Genomic DNA, 24,017 nt, shown 5'->3' on the forward strand with positions numbered 1-24,017 from the left:
AGGAACTCCATATGGCTTAAGACACACAGGCACTCCATTTATCCTATTACAACTCATTTAGCTTGTCATCTCTTTAGAATAATGGAAAAATGGAAAAGGTTGTGATGGCCAACTAGAGACTACAGGGCAAGGTCTTAGTTCTCGTGAGGTTGTGTAACACGTGCACACGCATTCACACAAAGACCTGTGTCTATGCATACATGGGTGCGCCCGTGCCCGACTGAGTGTTTGTGTGCCTGTAGTGATCCTGATGGAGTGCTTGGTGATGAGTGATCTGTGGTAATGGCTGGCACATGCTGCTTCCCGGGTGGCGAGGTGATTTTTAAGGTAAATGTGCTTGGCCTGTTGTAAACTCTGACAGATACTGAGCTGCTGGGCTGCTGCTGTGTGATATTATTTTGCAGTCCTACATCTGCAAACACTCTACAGGTTTGGAAAACAACAGGCAGAAACCTGGAACTTCTCTGAGTGTGAGGAAGAACACCTTTTCACACATGAAGGTTACGGCCCATTCCAATTCAGTCCCTGCCACAGACACACATCACACAAAGGCAGAGTAGCATGAAATATGAGCACACATCACTAAATGCACACATATAATAAAATAAATACTCCATACACACACTTCCATACATACAGGGATGAATAGAGGAACATAGAAAGTAGACAGACCAAGCTAAATCCAGGCATAGCAGAGAAACACATCTCAAACATGCACGCACACAGACAATACAGACACATACTCTTAGAAAAACAGGTTCCAAAAGAGTTGTTCGGCTGTCCCCATAGGAAAACCCTTTTTGGTTCTGAAAAGGGTTCTTCAAAGGTATTCCCTATGGGGACAGCCGAAGAACCCTTTTAGGTTCTAGATTGCACTCTTAGGAAAAAAGTGCTAACACACACACAAATATATGGTTATAAACCCCTATTTGCTTCCATCCTCTGGCAGCAGCAACAGAGTGCATTGAGGACACAGACATAGTCTCTGAGTCAGCTAGTTAAAGTGGTGTTTTGATGCCTATAAATGTCCGGGAATAGTTGACAATCCCCCAAGCATTTCTAAACTGGACCTGTGACAGTCTCTTTCAAAATCTTTCAATAGAACAATAGAGTTCATGCATAGAAGTGTGTATGGAGATGCTATTAAAGGGATGGGGGCAGAAGGGCATGGTATTTACCTCTGCTATGAGGTAGAACAGAGTGGGAGACACTGGCAGAGAGAGAAAACATAAAACCTATACACCAAGATCCAATGCCACCTACGGTATTCATGCTGTAGTGTATGATCTTTTATAGGTTCTCTCATAGGCCTTTTAGGAATAAGGGGTATTTCTTCTGGGTCTCCGTGTGGTTTGATGAAGTGTGAATTGGCCAGCCGACATAAGAGAACATGGAGAGAGTTTGTGGAGACCAACCACACAGCGAATGGACAGTGATCGGGCTAGTCCCCCTGTTCAACTCTGCTTCCCGCCTCCTTATCTTTCCCTACCCCTTCCTTTACTTATCCCTCTTTTATACTGGTGTCCTCGTTTTGATGCCCATGGAGTGCCTCTCGTTATTTCTCTCCATCTCCAGTGATTATTGTCAGTCGTTTACATCTTTGACCAGTCCTATACCCAGCCAACCGCAAATCCATCTCACTCTTCTTTCCTCCCACCCATCTATCCTTCTTTCACAGGGATGGTCTTCTTTTATGTCTCATTCTCAGCATCATGTCTATCCTTGACCAGACCTACCCAACTAAGCCCAAATCACCCTTTATCCTCTGCCCAACTCTTATGCTGAAACTAAGAGGCTTGGAGAGCAGGTCCTGGCTCAGCCAGGCAGCAGGCATACGGTGGCAGTGGCACACCCGTGGCCCAGCTCTGGATGACATGGAGAAAATACACAGAGTTTAAATATAGCCGTGTACACAACACAGACTATTCTTAGTTTGCTCCTGTTTAACAGTGTGGCCACAGCACACGTGCCGCCCGGCCCAGAGTGAGGCTCCTCTTTCACCTATAAAGAGGAGGGCCAGGCCATACATAGGACCAGTGGGACCAGCAGGAAAAACCAAACCAGAGGGCCTCTCTGAATACTGTTGACTGGCAGTGCTGGCAGGCTGGCAGGATGGATAGGTGCTTTTCTGTCTTGCATGGGTGAACAGTGGGGCTTTCCTCAGTTGTTTGGAAAATGGAGTTTGGAGACTGAGGGGCTTACCTGAATATAACGTATTGCCTGGGGGGTATTTTCTTAGCTGGCATATTACGTCTAGCATATAATATGTTACAAAGTTGACCGTTTTTTTTGTGTATCATCTTGTTTGCATGTAGCTATGCATGTATTCCCTTGGTTGTTAGGTGTGTCTCTTCTTACCTCATTGTCTGTGCCCACATCCAGCATGACTGGCAGACACTGCTGGGGTGGCATGCCTCCACAGGCCGTGTAGAGTGCCAGCTTGCCCACAGGGATGCCCATGCCGTAGCAGCCCAGGTCCCCCAGGCCCAGGATCCTCTCTCCGTCTGTCACACACACCGCCTGTCAATCACATCACATCACACATGTCAATCATACCTGTGAGTCTATGTCAATCAAATACATTATCAGTCTGAGCAGACTGTCTATGGCTCTAGATAACAGTCATTTTCTTTCGGCTTCCTGTTTGAAATGAACCAAATAAAATCTCAGATTAGCCAAAAATGTTATCATAATATCAGGCAGTGAAAATACATTAACCTGCAAATAAAGCAATCATATTCATTAGTCAGTTTCAGTAAGTGTACATGACTAAACAGGAAATATTCACACTATGTTTCACCACTGACACGTCCTGTGTCTGTAAAATACACAAGTCAAACACGTTATCAGTCAGAGCAGAATATTAGTAACTCTAGACAAGGGTAGTCCCTAACCTCAAAGACTATCGCCAAGCAGTCAGTGAAAATACAGACAGTAACTTGCCAATACATCGATGTTCAGTAACAAATGATGGACATGATTTAACAGGATATATTCAAACTAGCTACTGTAACAGCATTGCTTCATCACTCCATTCCCAAACTACCCTTCCAAGCAAACCCCCCACCAATCCTGCTTCTCTACTCTCCATCTGCCCTGCAGGTCTGACCTGGTCCTGCTTCACACAACCTAACCATGCACTCTTATTAAAACAGAAAACAACAAACGAATAGCCTGACATTCTCAACGTGGAATTTACAAACTAACGATTGTGTAACACAACCTGATAACCAGGGGTGTTTTGGAAAAAAAATAAAAAATTGTCCAGGAAATGTGTCTTTGGCTTCACAATAACTTGATTGACATTAAAAACATCATCATGCTTAATAAGTGACCAACAACAAATATATAAAGACAATTATGAACTGGGTGGTTCGAGCTCCGACTGCTGATTGTCCGAAAGACGTGTTATATCAGACCGTATACCACGGGTCCATTATCTTTTTTTTTACTGTTCAAATTACATTGGTATTTAAGTGATAATGCCAGAGAAGCCGGTGTTTGGATGATATGGTATGGCTGTTATTAGGCCGGAGACTGAGACGAGTGGCGGCAAACCATGCGGGTATATCCTCCAAACACCTGCTTTGGGGGCATTATCACTTTTATACAACGGGTTAGCAAAATATTAAAATAATGATTGACATATTTTCATTAAAAACATTATTTTGATGGATTTATATCTATGGCAACATTCGTATCCCTTGCTTGATAGCTAGCCAACTACGGCTAACTTACAGTCACGTCAAACAGTGCAGCCAGAATAACAGAAAACAGCTGCGTTTGCACGCGTTTAAGTTGTTTTCTAGTGACATTTATTTGGATACATCCATAACAATGAGCTAATTTCACCTGGCATAGAAAATGTGCTCGCTCTCGTCAGGAAACGGTTGTTCAGAGGAGCTAGGCAACAACACAGGTAATACTTTCACTTCAAACTGAAGTTGGAAAGACTGCAAATTAGCTGCATTTCGTTTCGTTCAGGCCTCAACTGGCAGCTTCATTAAATGGTATCCGCAAAACACCAGTCTGAATGTCAACAGTGAAGAGGCGACCCCGGGATGTTGGCCTTCTAGGCAGTGTTTCTCTGTCCAGTGTCTGTGTTATTTTGCCCATCTTAATCTTTTCTTTTTATTGGCCAGTCTGAGATATGGCTTTTTCTTTGCAACTCTGCCTAGAAGGCCAGTATCCTGGAGTCGCCTCTTCACTGTTGATGCTTAGACTGGTGTTTTGTGGGTACTATTTAATGAAACTGCCAGTTGAGGACTTGTGAGGTGTCTGTTTCTTAAACTAGACACTAGTGTACTTGAGTTGTGCATTCTGGTTAGAGGCAGTTTGCGCTGTCCTGTGAAGGGAGTAGTACACAGCGTTGTACGAGATCTTCAGTTTCTCGCATGGAATAGCCTGCAGTCCTCAGAAGCAAGAATAGACTGACAAGTTTTAGACAAAAGTTCTTTGTTTCTGGCCATTTTGATCCTGTAATTGAAGCCACAACTGCTGATGCTCCAGATACTCTAGTCTAAAGAAGGCCAGTTTTATTGCTTCTTTAAATCAGGACATCAGCTTTCAGCTGTGCTAACATAATTGCAAAATGGTTTTCTAATGCTCAATTAGCCTTTTAAAATGAACTTGGATTAGCTAACACAACGTGCCATTGGAACACAGGAGTGATGGTTGCTGATAATGGGCTTCTGTTCACCTATGTAGATATTCCATAAAATAAAAAAAGCAGTTTCCAGCTACAATAGTCATTTACAACATTAACAATGTCTACACTGTATTTCTGATCAATTTGATGTTATTTTGAATGGACAAAAAAAACAAGGACATTTCTAAGTGACCCCAAACTTTTGAACGGGAGTGTATATACCCATAAAAATGATGCTGATTCATGATTTCGACTGGCTGAGAAAATCTGCCTGCCTGTCTCTCTCATCCCAACTCCTGACCCCTACGCACTCATTATTATGGGATAGCTGGAGATCGAATTTAAATATTGAAACAATGTTGCAAATGTCAGAGAGACAAATACCATGATATTGTTGGAGAGTGCACAACAAAACACTTATCACGGCAACTGGTTTGATACATTCACCTCTGAAGGTAAATAATCTACTTAATAATGTACTTATCAGTAATCTTGCTCTGATTTGTCCCCCCCCCCACATCTAGATGTGTGAAGATTAGTGTCTTTTCTGTAGTGAAGCTAATTGTCCATCATTTATGACATTCCTGGGAGTGTGTAAACTTACAAAAATTATATGGTAATACAAAATGTATGTTCTCTATAGTTATGTACTTGAAAATGTATTACTTGACCAATTCGGCACATTGGGGCAGACGTGATACAACATTTTGAACAGTAATGCAATGGTTCATTGAATCAGTCTAAAATGTTGTATATACACTGCTACAATCTAGTGGCCAAAATCTAAATGGCCCCTGGCCTCCTAAGTGATATAATGGCCTTTCTATTGCATTTCAAAGATGAGGGGGGGAAATAAAACTCATGTTTTTTTCTTTTACCAAATATGTGTTATATTCTCCTACATTAATTTTCCACAAACTTCAAAGTGTTTCCTTTCAAATGGTATCAATAATATGCATATTCTTGCTTCAGGTCCTGAGCTACAGGCAGTTAGATTTGGTTATGTCATTTGATTTCCAGATTTTAAGAAAAACATTTTCAAAATGATTGATGAGAAAAGTATGGTGCAACCCATTGGGTATCTTCATCGCACATACGGATTAAAAGTACATTTGCATTGTAAACAGCCAACTTTCTATCTCCGCTCATAACCTTTGGACTTTATAACACTCACAGAAGGCATGAATTATTGAGTCATTGTTAATTTTACACTTAAGGCATGACTGCCATTGTGCTGTCAAATTTGTGAATTTTGTCTATTGTATAATAATTATATACATTCGTTTATACTGGATTAAGCATTCATTTTCATGAACTGTAATTTTGTTAGTTATGTTTGAACGCTCCCCCCATTTTGTGCCAATTTCAGTTACTTTCATGTCTTTGTACCAATAGTTTATATTTATAAGAGATTGTTTGTTGGATAGACTGTGCAAGGTTTTGTATATTTTACCTATCATATGTTTTTCCTTTTCTGACTAAAGTAAGATTCCCTCAACATTACTCTTATGTCTATAATATTTCAGATCATTTTTGAAAATGTTTACGGTCGTGGCCAAAAGTTGAGAATGACACAAATATTAATTTTCACAAAGTGTGCTGCCTCAGTTTGTATGATGGCAATTTGCATATACTCCAGAATGTTATGAAGAGTGATCAGATGAATTACAATTAATTGCAAAGTCCCTCTTTGCCATGCAAATGAACTGAATCCCCCCAAAAACATTACCACTGCATTTCAGCCCTGCCACAAAAGGACCAGCTGACATCATGTCAGTGATTCTCTCGTTAACACAGGTGTGAGTGTTGACGTGGACAGGGATAGAGATCACTGTCATGCTGATTGAGTTCGAATAACAGACTGGAAGCCTCAAAAGGAGGGTGGTTACCTCCAAGGAAACGTGTCGTCATCATTGCTTTGCATAAAAAGGGTTTCACGGACAAGGATATTGCTGCCTGTAAGATTGCACCTAAATCAACCATTTATAGGATCATCAAGAACTTCAAGGAGAGTGGTTAAATTGTTATGAAGAAGGCTTCAGGGTGCCCAAGAAAGTCCAGTCAGGACCGTTTCCTAAAGTTGATTCAGCTGCAGGATCGTGGGCACCACCAGTACAGAGCTTGCTCAGGAATGGCAGCAGGCAGGTGTGAGTGCATCTGCACACAGTGAGGCGAAGACTTTTGGAGGATGGCCTGGTGTCAAGAGCAGCAAAAAAGCCACTTCTCTCCAGGAAAAACATCAGGGACAGACTGATATTCTGCTAAAGGTACAGGGATTGGACTGCTGAGGACTGGGGTAAAGTCATTTTCTCTGATGAATCCCCTTTCCGATTGTTTGGGGCATCCGGAAAAAGGCTTGTCCGGAGAAGACAAGGTGAGCGCTACCATCAGTCCTGTGTCATGCCAACAGTAAAGCATCCTGAAACCATTTATGTGTGGGGTTGCTTCTCAGCCAAGGGAGTGGCTCACTCACAATTTTGCCTAAGAACACATCCATGAATAAAGAATGGTACCAACACATTCTCCGAGAGCAACTACTCCCAACCATCCAGGAACAGTTTGGTGACGAACAATGCCTTTTCCAGCATGATGGAGCACCTTGCCATAAGGCAAAAGTGATAACAAAGTGGCTCTGGGAACAAAATAGATATTTTGTGTCCATGGCCAGGAAACTCCCCAGACCTTAATCCCATTGAGAACTTGTGGTCAATCCTCAAGAGGCGGGTGGACAAACAAGAACCCACAAATTCTGACAAACTCCAAGCATTGATTATGCAAGAATGGGCTGCCATCAGTCAGGAAGTGGCCCAGAAGTTAATTGACAGCAGGCCAGGGCGGATTGCAGAGGTCTTGAAAAAGAAGGGTCAACACTGCAAATATTGACTCTTTGCATCAACTTCATGTAATTGTCAATAAAAGCCTTTGACACTTATGAAATGTACATTGGTCAGTCCAAAATGGCTTTTTAATTCTGTCATGAAAATAATTGTATTTCCTATTACCAAGTAATTTACCTTTTCTATGCCTTTAGTTTTCCATGTGGGACAATTTATCGGTGAATTCTGAAAAGCTATCCAAGGAGTGTTCCATAGGGGTGTGTTTTTTAATGGAGGGATTTTAATTATTGTAGAATCCATTTCATTTTCTTTCATATAGATGAGGAAAATGTTTGTATTTAATCCATTTTAGAATAAGGTTGTAACATAACAAAATGTGGAAAAAGTCAAGGGGTCTGAATACTTTCTGAATGCTCTGTATGTCGCAGGTAAAAGCATTGATATATGATATAATTCCAGGTCTTGAAGGTTAAACCACCTTCAGACTTAGGGAGATGTAAAACTTTTGTTTTTATTCTATGAGCTTTATTTGCCCATATAAAGTCGTATGACTGGATACTTTTTTAAAGAATGTCTTCGCTGGGGTAATTGGTATTAAAGTGTTAAGCAATAAGGCCAGAGGAGGTGTGGTATATGGCCAATCTACCACAGCCAAGTGCTGTTCTTCAGCACGACACAATGCTGAGTGCCTGCACAAGCCCTTAGCTGCGGTATATTGGCCATATACCTCAAACCCCAGAGGTGTCTTATTGCTATTTTATACAACGGATGGGTTTAATCCTGGATGCTGATTGGTTAAAACCACATTCCAGCCTGTGTCTATTCCACAAGTTACCACTGGCTAAAGCTATGACCTTGAAATGCCTATTTATTCTGTCCCATCTCGTTGCACAATCCACTGTCTCATCAGCCCAGCAAGCCAATTTATAAACTTGATCTCCACTGTAAAAAGCATCTAGACATTATCTCCAAGCTTTCTGCCCTTATAAGACATGTCTATGTTCTGAGAAATGTTCTTGTTACTTACAACGTCATGCTAATCACATTAGCAGATGTTAACTCACCGTTGTATTTTGCCTGTATATGTTTATGTTTGAAAAAATGTAATCTTGCAAAAAAATGTAATACATTTTTAAAAATCATCATGATCATCATGAACTTCACAATATGTTCGATCCCAAAACCCAACATGCATGTGTGTATTTCCATGATTAGTCTATGACGCAGGCAATCTGGCACTATACTTTTACAACCTTGTTCCACACTGGTTCCACAGCACCCTGACACCACCTCAGGGGATGATGTCATCCACCTAATCACATTTTTAATACCTAATGAACACATGATTAGGGGTTTATGACATTCTAACAGCAAAACCACTTATTATTTTTGGGGATAAAAGTCATAGTCCCATACATTTGGGGCTTACTGATTTATTTCTGGATTTGTAGCTTTTATTATTGGAACTATGTAAGTAGGGCATCGGATTGTGATGAATAGTTTTATATGAGGTCCTGTGAGCTCAGGGATTCAGAGGGAAATGCCATTGTGTTGACAGCTGTGAACAGGTGGTAGAGCGGCTAGAGTCTGCAGCAGGCATATCTTTACATGCCAGGAATACCTGGACGACTTGTCATACTGAATCTACAGTTGAAGTCAAAAGTTTACATACACTTAGGTTGGAATCATTAAAACTAGTTTTTCAACCACTCCACAAATTTCTAAATCGGTTAGAACATCTACTTTGTGCATTAAACAAGTAATTTTTTCCAACAATTGTTTACAGACAGATTATTTCACTTATAATTCACTGTATCACAATTCCAATGGGCCAAAGGTTTACAAACACTAAGTTGACTGTGCCTTTAAACAGATTGAAAAATTCCAGAAAATTATGTCATGGCTTTAGAAGCTGCTGATAGGCTAATTGACATCATTTGAGTCAATTGGAGGTGTACATGTAACTCAGTGCCTCTTTGCTTGACATCATGGGGAAATCAAAAGAAATAAGCCAAGACCTCAGAAAGAAAATGGTAGACCTCCACAAGTCTGGTTCATCCTTGGGAGCAATTTCCAAACGCTTGAAGGTACCACATTCATCTGTACAAACAACAGTATGCAAGCATAAACACCATGGGACCAAGTAGCCGTCATACTGCTCAGGAAGGATACACGTTCTGTCTCCTAGAGATGAACATACTTTGGTGCAGAAAGTGTAAGTCAATCCCAGAACAACAGCAGAGGACCTTGTGAAGATGCTGGAGGAAACGGGTAAAAAGGTATCTATATCCACAGTGAAACGAGTCCTATATCGACATAACCTGAAAGGCCACTCTGCAAGGAAGAAGCCACTGCTCCAAAACCGCAATAAAAAAGCCAGACTACGGTTTGAAACTGCACATGGGGACAAGACGTACGTTTTGAAGAAATGTCCTCTGGTCTGATGAAACAAAAATAGAACGGACCATCGTTATGTTTGGAGGAAAAGGGGGGATGCTTGCAAGCTGAGGAACACCATCCCAACCGTGAAGAACGGGGGTGGCAGCATCATGTTGTGGGGGTGCTTTGCTGCAGGAGACCCTGGTGCACATCACAAAATAGACGGCATCATGAGGACAGAAAATTATGTGAAGATATTGAAGCAACATCTCAAGACATCAAGTTAAAACTTGGTCACAAATTAGTCTTCCAAATGGACAATGACCTCAAGCATACTTCCAAAGTTGTGGCAAAATGGCTTAAGGACAACAAAGTCAAGGTATTGGAGTGGCCATCACAAAGCCCTGACCTCAATCCTATAGAAAATGTGTGTGCAGAACTGAAAAACCATGTGCGAGCAAGGCCTACAAACCTGACTCAGTTACACCAGCTTTGTCAGGAGGAATGGGCCAAAATTCACCCAACTTATTGTGGGAAGCTTGTGGAAGGCTACCCGAAACGTTTGACCCAAGTTAAACAATTTAAAGGCAATGATACCAAATACTAATTGAGTGTAGGTAAACTTCTGACCAACTGGAAATGTGATGAAAGAAATGAAAGCTGAAGTAAAACATTCTCTCTACTATTATTCTGACATTTCAGATTCTTCAAATAATGTGGTGATCCTCACTGACCTAAGACAGGGAATATTTATTTGGATTAAATGTCAGGAATTGTGAAAATTCTGAGTTTACATGTATTTGGCTAAGGAGTATGTAAACGTCTGACTTCAACTGTACATGACAAGAGCATGACTTGATATGCCTGAAGCCTGATGAAGATCTAAAGGTCGAAATGTTGTTGTAAATAAATGTCTGGGAGCGTGAGCAGCAGTGCGAGGCATTTTCCATGAGTTTGCCTACAACTACAGCACCTGCGGAAAGTACCTGGATGTGTGTATGTTCTTCAGCTTTTGTACAAGATCATGACTTATCAGAGGATATTAGAGATCAGTTGGTTGTAATGGCCTCAAACAGGCCAGAACCCATTGACATCAATGTATGATTTACAAGAACGTTGGAGTTACACTATACAGTGCCTTCGGAAAGTACTCAGACCCCTGGACTTTCCACATTTTGTTACGTTACAGCCTTATTCTAAAAGTGATTACAAAATCATGTTTTTATTAAAAATAATAAACAGGAATATCATATTTACATAATTATTCAGACCCTTTACTCAGTACTTTGTTGAAGCTCCTTTGGCAGCGATTGCAGCATCGAGTCTTCTTGGGTACGATGCTTCAAGCTTGGCACACCTGTATTTGAGGAGTTTCTCCCGTTCTTCTTTGCAGTTACTCAAGCTCTGTTGGATGGGGAGTGTGGCTGCACAGATTTTTTCATGTCTCTCCAAAGATGTTCGATGTTCAAGTCTGGGCTATGGCTGAGTCACTCAAGGACTGTCCCGAAGCCACTCCTGCATTGTCTTGGCTGTGTGTTTAGGGTTGTTGTCCTATTGGAAGGTGAACCTTCACCCCAGTCTGAGATCAAGGATCTCTCTGTACTTTGCGCCATTCATCTTTCCCTAGATCCTGACTAGTCTCCCAGTCCCTACCGCTGAAAAAACATCCCCACAGCATGATAATGTCACCACCATGCTTCAATGTAAGGTTGGTGCCAGTTTCTTCCAGACGTGACCCTTGGCATTCAGGCCACAGAGTTCAATCTTGGTATCATCAGACCAAAGAGTTTCTCATGGTCTGAGAGTCCATTAGGTGGCTTTTGGCAAACTCCACGCAGGCTATCATTTGCCTTTCACTGAGAAGTGACTTCTGTCTAGCACTCTACCATAAAGGTCTGATTGGTGGAGTGCTGCAGAGATGCTTGTCATTTTGGAAGGTTCTCCCATCTACACAGAGGAACTCTACAGCTCTGTCAGAGTGACCATCAGGTTCTTGGTCACCTCTGACCAAGGCCATTCTCCCCCGATTGCTCAGTTCGGCCGAGCGGCCAGCTCTAGGAAGAGTCTTGTTGGTACCAAAAATCTTCCATTTAAGAATGATTGGAGGCCACTGTATTCTTGGGGAAATTCCTTCCTGTAGATATTTTTTGGTACCCTTCCCCAGATCTGTACCTCGACACAATCCTGTCTCGGAGCTCTACGGACAATTTCTTCGACCTCATGGCTTTTTTTTCTCTGACATGCACCGTCAACTGTGGGACCTGATATAGACAGGTGTGTGTATTTCCAAATCATGTCAAATCAATTGAATTTACCACAGGTGGACAATCAAGTTGTAGAAATATCAAGGATTTCAATGGAAACAGGATGCACCTGAGCTCATTTTCAAGTCTCATAGTAAAGGGGCTGAATGCTTATGTAAAGAAGGTATATTTTTATACATTGGCAAACATTTCAAAACCTGTTCTTGCTTGGTCATTATGGGTATTGTGTGTAGATTGCTGAGAATTTTTATTTCTTTATTTATTTGATCCATTTTAGAATAAGGCTGTAACGTTAAAAAAAATGTGAAAAAAGTCAAGGGTGCTGAATACTTTCCGAAGGCACAGTATACACCCCTTACAATTTGTGGATTCAGCTATTTCAGCCATACCCGTTGCTGACAGGTGTGTAAAATCAATCACACAGCCATGCAATCTTGATAGACAAAACACTGGCAGTAGAATGGGCTTACTGAAGAGGTACGACTTTCAACGTGGCACCGTCATATGATGCCATCTTTCCAACAAGTCAGTTCGTCAAATACATGCCCTCCTAGAGCTACCCCGGTCAAATTAAGTGCTGTTATTGTGAGGTGGAAATATCTAGGGGCAACAACGGCTCAGCCAAGAAGTGGTAGGCCACATAAGCTCACAGAATGGGACCACTGAGTGCTGAAGCGCGTAGAACGTACAAATCGCCTGTCCTTGGTTGCACCACTCACTACAGAATTCCAAACTGCCTGTGGAAGCAACGTCAGCACAAGAACTGTTCATCGGGAGATTCACAAAATGGGTTTTCATGGCCAATCAGCCGTAAACAAGCCTAAATCACCATGTGTAATGCCAAGCGTTGGCTGGAGTGGTGTAAAGCTCGATGCCATTGGACTCTGGAGCAGTGGAAACGAGTTCTCTGGAGTGATGAATCAGGCTTCACCATCTGGCAGTCTGACAGATGAATCTGCGCTTGGCGGATGTCACACTACCTGCCTCAATGCATAGTGGCAACTGTAAAGTTTGGTGGAAGAGGAATAATGGTCTGGGGATGTTTTTCCATGTTTCGGGCTAGGCCCCTTAATTCCAGTGAAGGGAAATCTTAACGTTACAGCATATAATGACATTCTAGACGATTCTGTGCTTCCAGCTTTGTGGCAACAGTTTGGGGAAGGCCCTTTCCTGTTTCAGCATGACACTACGCCATGCACAAAGCGAGGTCCATACAGAAATGGTTTGTCAGGATTAGTGTGGAATAACTTGACTGGCCTGCACACAGCCCTGACCTCAACCCCATCGAACACATTTGTGATGAATTGGAAATCCGACTGCAAGCCAGGCCTGATCGCCCAACATCAGTTCCCGACCTCACTAATGCTCTTGTGGCTGAATGGAAGCAAGTCCCCACAGCAATGTTCCAACATGTAGTGGAAAGCCTTCCCAGAAGAGTGGAGGTTGTTATAGCAGCAAAAGGGGGAACAACTCCATATTAATGGCCATGATTTTTGGAATGAGATGTTCGATGAGCCGGTGTTCACATACGTTTGGTCATGTAGTGTACGTGTGCTATTCAGTGGCGGCTGGTGGGAGAACCTATAGGAGGATGGGCTATTGGAATGGCATCAAACATATGGAAACTATATGTCCTCCTATAGCTCCTCCCACCAGCCTCCACTGGTGCCTATCTCCAGTTATTCCACTGTCCATACAGAGGCCCCTTAGAAGTCATGGGTTAGCATTCCTGGAACTAAGCCAGGGCTGCCCAACATCCTCCTGAAGAGCTTGCAGAGCAGAATTTCACACCAACCCTGATCTAACACACCTGATTCAACTAAATAGCAGTTCACCAGGACCTTGCTTCATTGGATCAGGTGTGTAATTTACAACAGGCCTGAAGCAAAACCCTGCATACCCAGTAGCAATAAATGCCTTATTCCATCAGACTGAAGAACTAGGCCTAACAGTGTAAAGGGCATAGCACCCCTAGTAGAGCGATATGGTGCCATTTTAGATACAACCTATGTCCGTATTATATAGTGAAAGGCCATTTCAGGTTTGACCATAGACTTACGCGTATGTCCTTCTCTGGCCAGCTCTGGAGCACGGTGGAGATGTGAGTGAGGTCATGGATGGTGATAAAAAGCCCCCTGGAACAGATCAGAGATCAGATGAGTTATAATGAGTGAGACTAGATGAACTGTTTACAGTGCCTTTCACATTGCATATCGATTACCAGCATAAGGAAATACTGTAATTTTGCTCAGTATGGAGAAAAAACATTGTCTTTGCATTCAGTTTCAAATGGTTCTTTGATACCTGAATGGAAGCTTGAAATGAACTTTAAGCACCATTTGAGTAGCTTTTTGAAGTTTCAATCCAATTTTTCTGCCCTTTTCCCCCCTACTTATGTTGTAATATCCCAGAGCAGATGCCACCTGGAAAATGGATAGCTGGGCCAGGGACCCCTCTAGTGCTCCTCTGTTCCAGGAAAAGCTAGATAGATACGCTTAGTCTGTGTGCGTGTGTGTACGCCCACAGGGTGGGAGGTCCAGTCCAGAAGGGTTTCAGCTCGGCCCAACAAAGCCATCTGCCCATGATGTGGAGGCACTATCCTCTCCATCTGTGCCAGCAACAACAAAAAATATCTATATAGTAAAATCTGCTCATAAACTAAAAACACAGGTCGAAGCTGGAAAGCGAGAAGGAAAATGTGAAGCAGCAATCAGCCCAAAGCCTGTTAAAAAAGAACCAGAACACAAAAAGGGTTGGAAAGAAGAAGAGAGAGACATAAACGTGTCACATAAAAATACCCTGATAACTTTAAAGTTTCAGCTGAGGTTGACCCCAATGTCATGGCTGGGTATTAACTTTCCTGCCACACTTCGGCAACTACAGGCAATAACAGGCAATAACAGTACAGGGACAGTACAACAAGTCTATTAATGACAAACCTATCACACCCGGTAATGTTTCACCTGTCTTTGTGCTCGTCTCCAACCCCCTCCAGGTGTCGCTCATCTTCTCCATTATACCCCATGTATTTACATCTGTGTTCTCTGTTTGTCCGTTTGGTTTCGTGATTACCTACCAGTGTTTGTTCCCCTGCTCCTGTCTCTTCTTGCTCCTGTTTTCTAGTCCTTCCCGGTTTTGACCGTTCTGCCTGCCCTGACCCTGAGCCTGCCTGCTGTTCTATACCTTGCCCCACCTCACTGGATTATTGACCCCTCCCTGCCCTGACCCTGAGACTGCCTGCCATTCTGGACCCTTTGCACCCTCACTGGATTATTGACCCCTGCCTGCCCTGACCCTGAGACTTCCTACAGTTCTGGACCCTTTGCACCCTCTCTGGATTATTGACCCCTGCCTGCCCTGACCCTGAGACTGCCTACCGTTCTGGACCCTTTGCACCCTCACTGGATTATTGACCGCTGCCTGCCCTGACCCTGAGACTGCCTACCGTTCTGGACCCTTTGCACCCTCACTGGATTATTGACCGCTGCCTGCCCTGACCCTGAGACTGCCTGCCGTTCTGGACCCTTTGCACCCTCTCTGGATTATTGACCCCTGCCTGCCCTGACCCTGAGACTGCCTACCGTTCTGGACCCTTTGCACCCTCTCTGGATTATTGACCCCTGCCTGCCCTGACCCTGAGACTGCCTACCGTTCTGGACCCTTTGCACCCTCTCTGGATTATTGACCGCTGCCTGCCCTGACCCTGAGACTGCCTACCGTTCTGGACCTTACTTACCTCTGCCTGCCTTTGACCTGTTGTTTGCCTGCCCCTGTACTAGAAATAAATGTTTGTTTCTTTGACACTGTCTGCATCTGGGTCATACCCGAAACCTGATGACACAAGCCTTGTATAAAGGCCCTCTAGATTTTTTTTCCACCTTTATTTAACCAGGTAGGCTAGTTGAGAACAAGTTCTCATTTACAACTGCGACCTGGCCAAGATAAAGCATAGCAGGGTGAACAGACAACAGAGTTACACATGGAGTAAACAATTAACAAGTCAATAACACAGTAGAAAAAAAGGGGGAAAAAGAGTCTATACACATTGTGTGCAAAAGGCATGAGGTAGGCAAATAATTACAATTTAGCAGATTAACACTGGGTTATAAATGATCAGATGATCATGTGCAGGTAGAGATACTTGTGTGCAAAAGAGCAGAAAAGTAAATAAATAAACAATATGGGGTTGAGGTAGGTAGATTGGGTGGGCTATTTACAGATGGACTATGTACAGCTGCAGCGATCGGTTAGCTGTGTCAGATAGCAGATGTTTAAAGTTGGTAAGGGAGATAAGTGATTTTGGCAATTTGTTCCAGTCACAGGCAGCAGAGAACTGGAAGGAAAGGCGGCCAAATGTGTTGGCTTTAGGGATGATCAGTGAGATACACCTGCTGGAGCGCGTGCTACGGGTGGGTGTTGCCATCGTGACCAGTGAACTGAGATAAGGCGGAGCTTTAGCTAGCATGGACTTGTAGATGACCTGGAGCCAGTGGGTCTGGCGACGAATATGCAGCGAGCGCAAGCCGACTAGAGCATATTAGAGCATTGGATTCTGTTGTGAGATTCGGATAGTCATGAATACTCTGATAAAATGATGGGTCACATTTCATCTCCCTGAGAAACTGGAAACTTTCCTACTACATCATATCATTTGGAAATGGAAACCTTGAGTTGAATCTTGGGTTTGTGGTTAGTTTCTGTGGTGTATGTATGTATGTATGTATGTATGTATGTATGTATGTATGTATGTATGTATGTATGTATGTATGTATGTATGTATGTATGTATGTATGTATGTATGTATGTATGTATGTATGTGTGTGTGTGTGTGTGTGTGTGTGTGTGTGTGTGTGTGTGTGTGTGTGTGTGTGTGTGTGTGTGTGTGTGTGTGTGTGTGTGTGTGTGTGTGTGTGTGTGTGTGTGTGTGTGCGTGTGTGCGTGTGTGTGTGTGTGTATATATATATATGTCTGTTTGCATGTGTGTGTCTGTGCATGTATACATCTATATGCATGTGTGTACGAGGCTGATAGAGGACCAGTCAATATGAGGGCCACATTACTTGAGTTAAAGGTAGATAGAGAGAGCCTCTCACACATGGTGACCCACGTCACTCACCGCGGGGCTCTACATTTTTGGCCTCCATAGGTAAACACTGTGTCCTCCTGCCACATTTCTGATGAATTTGAGTCGACATTTCCAAAATATGAAAAGAGAGAATGAAACACACAATGAGGAAATGAAGAGCAGGAAGTAAGAGATGGAAATTCGATTTTACAGCAAAAGAAAAAGCTTGAAAGGATGAGAGACGAGAGATGGAGAGAGAGAGACCGTGAGTGCGAGAAAGAAGGAGAGGGAGAGAGGGTTTGGAAGGAAAACCTTGAGTTGAGACCTGTTCGGGAGGTCAAAGAGGGGACCAAAACAAGAGCAAATGGGACATAAAATCAAAAACATTCACGGTCAGTCACACTTTTTAAAATGTTTAAACTGGACCAGAAATTGCTGCCAGAGGTCACGCATGTAACGAGAAAGCTAATGATCAGTAAAAACTCACAACTCATATGTGTTTGACCCTCAGTGATCAAACACATGCACACAAACACACTCACATCCTGTTTGACACGCTTCATTGTTGGAACATTTGATTAGTCTGTCTGTGTGGCATTTAAACAGCTGTGAAGAGCTGGATTTGCTTGCAGTGTGTGTGTGCGTGTGCGTGTGCGTGTGTGTGTGTGTGTGTGTGTGTGTGTGTGTGTGTGTGTGTGTGTGTGTGTGTGTGTGTGTGTGTGTGTGTGTGTGTGTGTGTGTGTGTGTGTGTGTGTGTGTGTGTGTGTGTGAGCAGCGTGTGTGTGTAACCTGTGAGAGTTGCGTGTGTGAGAAGCCTGTGAGAGCACTGGGTCAGTGGAGTGTGTGAGGCCTGCTGGGTTTGTTTGCATGCAGCGACCGTGGGGCAGAGAGCTGAGCTGCTGCCAATTCCAGAGCTAAAAGATCCAGGTCAGGGAGAGGAGCATGTTGATGGTGGTGGTAGGGGATGGTCCTCATTGGCTGGACTGACCCCATTTACTGGTGTTGGTCAAAATGACTCGTCTGATATGTGATAGACATGGACATGGTTCTTTACACATTATGACTATAGATGTTCCTTATTACAGCATAATAGCACTATTATTTGTCCAAATATCTCACTTGAATTCTCCCAATCTGTCTCCAGTTTCTTCTATCATTCTTTCTCTCTCCCCTTCTCTTCTGTTCCCCATCTCTCTCTCTTTCCCACTCACTGTCTGTCTATCTCAACTCTCTTCAGTGCTGTCGGGGGGAGACGTTGACCCCATGATCCTGAGATGAGGGAGGAGAGGTGTCCTCAGTGCCTCTGACGCCTTTCCCCCGATCCCCTCTCAACATCTGTACAGGGCCTCCAGCTCCTTCTCCATCCCTTAGGAACAGTACTGGTGTTATAATAGGACAGGGAGTGGGAATTTCTTCTGAGAAGCTGCTCGAACAATCTTCAGTCACATCTCCTAGGCTGAAGAGAAAGGGGAAAGGGGTGAGATATTTCGTGAGAAGGGGGCGAGAGCTGAGCTTTCTCACCAAGAGTCTAATGGCCCCATACTCAGAATCATAGTACCTCTCAGAATCACCTCATCTGGATCTAGGTGTAAAAATAAAAGGTCACCTTGAGTGGAAGGAGACAATACTGTTTAACAATGTATATGAGAGATCAAATGTGTTAAGAATGCACACCTTGAGATTGATACAGAATGAGGTTGGTGAGGAGTGTTTGTGGAGTGTGTAACTGTCTATAAGAACTTGAGCACTGTCCTGTGAGGATCCAAATAGGTCAGCCCAGCTTTGCAATAAATAACTTCAACCAGACCACCTCTCACCAGCAGAGGAGGGGGGGGGGGGGACACTCAGCATCTCTCTCTAAATTCACCCAAGGAATGTGCCTTTGTCTTAAGAAGATTTTTTTCCACCAAAACTCTAACACGTTCAAAAGCAAATATTGGAACAATATTTCTAACATAGAAAGTGGGGAATGGGCTTTGTGTCTTCTTGATTTGCTTGCCTATTTAAGCTTGTGAAGCCCGCCCTTGTTTGTGCGGGATAATATTTTGTTCACGTCTTGTATCGGAGGTGTTGTTGTGCTCCGGACCGTTGTTACCCTGTGTTTTGGGTTGGTCAGTGTTTTCGCCCTGTGTTTTGGGTTGGTCAGTGTTTTCGCCCTGTGTTTTGGGTTGGTCAGTGTTTTCGCCCTGTGTTTTGGGTTGGTCAGTGTTTTCGCCCTGTGTTTTGGGTTGGTCAGTGTTTTCGCCCTGTGTTTTGGGTTGGTCAGTGTTTTCGCCCTGTGTTTTGGGTTGGTCAGTGTTTTTGCCCTGTGTTTTGGGCTGGTCAGTGATTTGGCCTGTGTTTTGGGCATGACCATTTTGCTCTATGCGCCTGATTCTTACCTTCCCCTCATAGTCATCTGTGACATGACCCGAAAATAACACTAATGTCATAGGTCATTAAAAATGTCACTAAGGAAATACTGTACCTTGAAAAGTATACCCACAATATGTGAGGTGTCCATCAAATCTGTTGTGCATGAAATATGAAAAATGCGTGAGTGTTTTTGTTAAGAGAGGGACATGATTTTAGGAGCCATAAGGGATAATTGTTTTACAAAACTTTGTACAAGTGACAAGTCACGCCCCCGAGTGGGTCAGAGAGCGTGCCAACCTGACGGAACCGTCCCTTTTGAACACACTGTATAAAATAATGGGTTAAGAATTAACATATCAGAACAGAGAGATGTTGAGATGCAGGTGGTTTAAACTTTGAATCTCAACACGGCGGTAGAGACGATAGTCACCTGCCGGACAATCACTGGTACGGCTGATTAACGGTCCTAAGTATCTAGGAAAGCACATTTAAGTGGGACCATTCCATTACTCTGTTCAAATCATCATATTACGCTACTCTCATCACCCCACTGGGAACCATCGACACGGCTGGCTAGCCTATCTTCAACGAAGCATCTTCCAGAGCGAAATGGAAGGAGAATAAACTCTGTGGTTCTGTTCAGGACTGACACGTCATGTCACCGGATACCGGATGACTGCAGAGGAGAACAACAGTAGAAGGCAGGTGGGGACCTCTGAACAATCAGAGCCTTACAAGCGTGCCGCGAAAAAGGCACAGTCATCAGATTAATGAAAGTAAAGTCACAACAACGGCATAGTCTTCAATAATAGAAAGGTAAAGTTTTAAGCTAGCCTGTGTAGAACTTTCTTGGAGTAGTGAGTGAGTGAGTGAATAAGAGACCAGTGAAAGAAGGAAGAGAGAGAGGAAAGAAAACAGCACTCGGCAAAACCGCTGACCCACAACCCAGCAGAAAACACAACCCAGCAGAAAACACAACCCAGGGGAGTGTGTGCCAAGAGTGGGACTGCAGCAACAATATGGCCCCAGCAGGAGCTGCTCTCTACACTTGACCCACAACATGGCCAGGGCCCCAGAGAGACACCAACTCCTGACAGACTACCGACCCGTGTCCTCAACAAACACAGAGCGCCAGCCACTCACCCAGAATATATCAACCCCCTTAGCATCACCGCTCACCCCATTCAAGACTCTCTCTGCTGCTCCGTTAGCCATCACCTCTGAACGGCTAAACTGTCACTAAGCAGTGTGAGCTGTATGTGTGCGTGTGAGCACAGTGAGAATGCAATGGGAGGTGAAACATTTTTTTTTTGTCAAAGTCTAATAAGTCAATCTTAATAGGATATTGAATGCATTCTAAAATGTCACTCAGAGAGACTTCTGAAGTGCTTTTACCAGCCAAAAGGCCAAGGCCCAAACAGTGGATTACAAAAAACATCTGGGACAGTTTCCCTACCTACAATGCCATTAATACTAGCCTTCCTTTAATGTGCATCTGTGATTGGAGTGGACAGAGAGTGGCAAGTTATAGGCCTGAAACATGAAGTCACAAATAACAAAATATCAAAACTCTCAGATGTTCATTAGTAATAGTCTAATTCACCACATCGCTATGAGACAATGGTGTAGAATAGTAATGAGGACAATGCAGTGAATGCAATAACTTTACTCCGCAAAGAAATTAACTGTTTGGACTGGAGATATTTTTCATTTGGGAGAGAGAGGGGGAGGAGGGAGTTTGTGACACAGCAAATATCTCTGGTCTTGACTCTTTCCAAACCCAACAGAGAACACTGTGGAATACCCTTGTGTCACCTTTGGGGGTCATTAGAGAAATCAAGTATTTTGTCTCCTACCAAAACATATCAATCGCGCATTTGCTTCTGTCAATAGACTGAAAAGACAGGAGTGTGGGGTCGAGCACATGCTGACCATCCAGCTTCTCTGTCATCCCTCTTAAGAATAATGTGTTGGGCAGCTCTAAAGACCACTATATAAATATGAGAGAGAGAGAGAGAGAATATCTTTGACTGGATGTGGTAAGTGACCGCAGGCTGAAGAATAGGACTGACAGTACAATATTTGAGCCATGAGGTCGCTGGTTTCAGCTTTCTGCTTCTTCCTTCTCCTAGTGGTATTTAAATATATGTCCCAGAACTTTTTGTGACTACTAAGTATTGTTTATACCTCCATCTTTGAGCTGGATGTGACAATGTGTAGTTCATACATGCAGAATTACTGTCTTACCTCAATTAGCCACAAAATCCCTAGTTTGAAAGTGACTGTTTTTCTGGAAGCTGTGCAGCGCCATTTGTCCTGCATGTTCCCCCACCTGGCCCAGCCCCCTAGAAATTTGAGTTCAACCAATGAACTTCAGCCCCTTGACATTTGAGTGACAGATGAGGCACATCATGCACACACAGCAGAGAGAGAGAGAAAGAGAGAAAATGACACTAGATGGCTTAATGAACTGGAGATTGAGGCAAGGGTCAAAGGGCTCACTCACAGCAGCAGATGCAACATACTCAATATCAATAAAAATGGCTTTTTTCATTAATTGTGTTAGTTTTAACTTTAGTTTCAAAATAAACAAACTCAAAGAAGGTTTCACATGACATGCAAAAGAATGGCATTGCACTAAGGAAGCCGTGATAGCCTATACGGACACACCTGATGCCCAAATTGATGACTTATGTCACACAGCTGAGAGTCGAGTGGAGAAGAATGCATTCGGTTCAGTCAGTTGTCCTGGTGAGCCCTTCCCAGCTAGCTAGTTTATGCTTGTGGCTAAAGACTTCATCAAGAATTTGAAACTTGTCTGCTGAAGTTGGGACCTGGGAGAGTGTTCAGAATCATTCAGTTTTTAATCTGAGTAATTGTTATGTATATTAACAAAAATAATGTAGCCATTAATGCCGTAGTTGTACATTTTCTGTGAAAATCACGTTTTAACCGTAACCCTGGTCTCATATTGCATATTGGTAATGGCTACACTATCTAGCTACATCCCTCTCCTTACTGCCAGTATGGAGAGGGAATTACTGAGGATCAACTGTATTATTTGTACAGGCTTTGATCTTGTCCCATCTTGATTACTGTCTGGTAAAATGGTCAGGTGCAGCAAAGACAGACCTAGCAAAGTTGCAGCTGTGTTTAAACAAAGCAGCACGCCTTGCCCTTAACTGCACACACAGAACTAATATCAAAACATGCATGATTGTCTTTCATGGTTGAGGGTTGAGGTGAAATTGACTACTTATCTTCTAGTCTTTTTAAGAAAAAATTTTGTGTTGAAAATGCCTAACCACTTGTATAATCTACAGTGGGTTGTCTTTTAAAAGTTGCAGCATACTGCAGCACAGCCATGTGTGGTGCCACAGAATTCTATGACATGTTATTTAAGTGCCCACCACTGATACCATTAATGCTAGTTAGTGCTAGTTTGACCACCAGATGACATCTTTGAGAAGCATTTGATAGCCTTCAATATTGGCTGTACTAGAGAATTTAAAACCTTTTTTGTAAGAACATAGTATATTGGACTGATTTTAAGAAATGTTGCTGAATTAATTTGCTTAATATTATGTTGTTTCTATTCCAATATAAACTAAAAACCCTCTGGGTTTCCGTTAGAATGGAACGGAAAATACGTCGCTGTACAAAGTGATGGTCGGGAGTAGGCCACAGTACTGGGCTATTTCGTTAACAATTCCTGTGTCGTGCGAGCATGTGGGAGACCAGGGTTCAATGCCCCGACGGGGAGGAAGGAGTAGGCAGTCTTTGTAAATAAGAATTTGTTCCTTAACTGACTTGCCTAGTTAAATAAAAGGTTACACTAAGAGCATAACATTTCTACACCATAATTGTAGTCTAACCAATACCCAAACGGAGATTGTCAAAATAAAAATGTAATTGATTTATCAAGACCAGTCCCTATACATATCTCAGAGCAGCGGGAAATGCCAATAATTACATATAAAAGATTGGAGGATTCTAAATTTAAACCAAAAGCCGCCTCATGAGTCTCTCGGGGGCAGCCGGCACGGGTATCTGTAGCAACTAATTTTGCATTGCGGCGACTTAGACAGCTGTGCCACTGGGGAGGCCCATTCCACAAAGTATCAAAATACAGAGAGGTGTTGGTAAAGGTATATTGTCCTGCTAATAGCCCATAATGGGCTATTATAATACTGTACATGGTGTCCAGGTCAGGATAACCAAAAAAAATATTTATTAAAGACTATCAGAAAGAATGTTTGTACTTGTTTATTTTGATCCAAAGCCATGAATGAGTGAGTCACTCAGCTTTATGTAGGTGCTGCTATATGACTGTGCCATCAACTTGATAATATAGAACGAGGTTATTATTATTATTTTTTAAACGAAGTTGAGCGATTGTAATCTTAATAAAGGCCTAAATAATATTTGTAAAGGCCAAAACATTTAATTCTGTTTTTAGAGGGAGAGAA

General features: G+C 42.9%; 1 protein-coding gene across 1 annotated transcript in view; it reads right to left on the reverse strand.

Annotated features, from left to right (window-relative positions):
- Positions 1-24,017, reverse strand: part of LOC123997509 (NADP-dependent malic enzyme-like) — a 134,899-nt gene that overhangs the window by 38,240 nt on the left and 72,642 nt on the right. The window contains exons 4-5 of the mRNA XM_046301821.1: positions 14,188-14,263; positions 2,359-2,520 (exon numbers count right to left, since the gene is read on the reverse strand). Of these exons, the coding sequence (XP_046157777.1) occupies positions 2,359-2,520; positions 14,188-14,263 (238 nt within the window). The remainder of the gene's footprint in view (positions 1-2,358; positions 2,521-14,187; positions 14,264-24,017) is intronic.

This window comes from Oncorhynchus gorbuscha, linkage group LG15 (genome assembly GCF_021184085.1).
Source record: "Oncorhynchus gorbuscha isolate QuinsamMale2020 ecotype Even-year linkage group LG15, OgorEven_v1.0, whole genome shotgun sequence".
Classification (NCBI taxonomy): domain Eukaryota; kingdom Metazoa; phylum Chordata; class Actinopteri; order Salmoniformes; family Salmonidae; genus Oncorhynchus; species Oncorhynchus gorbuscha.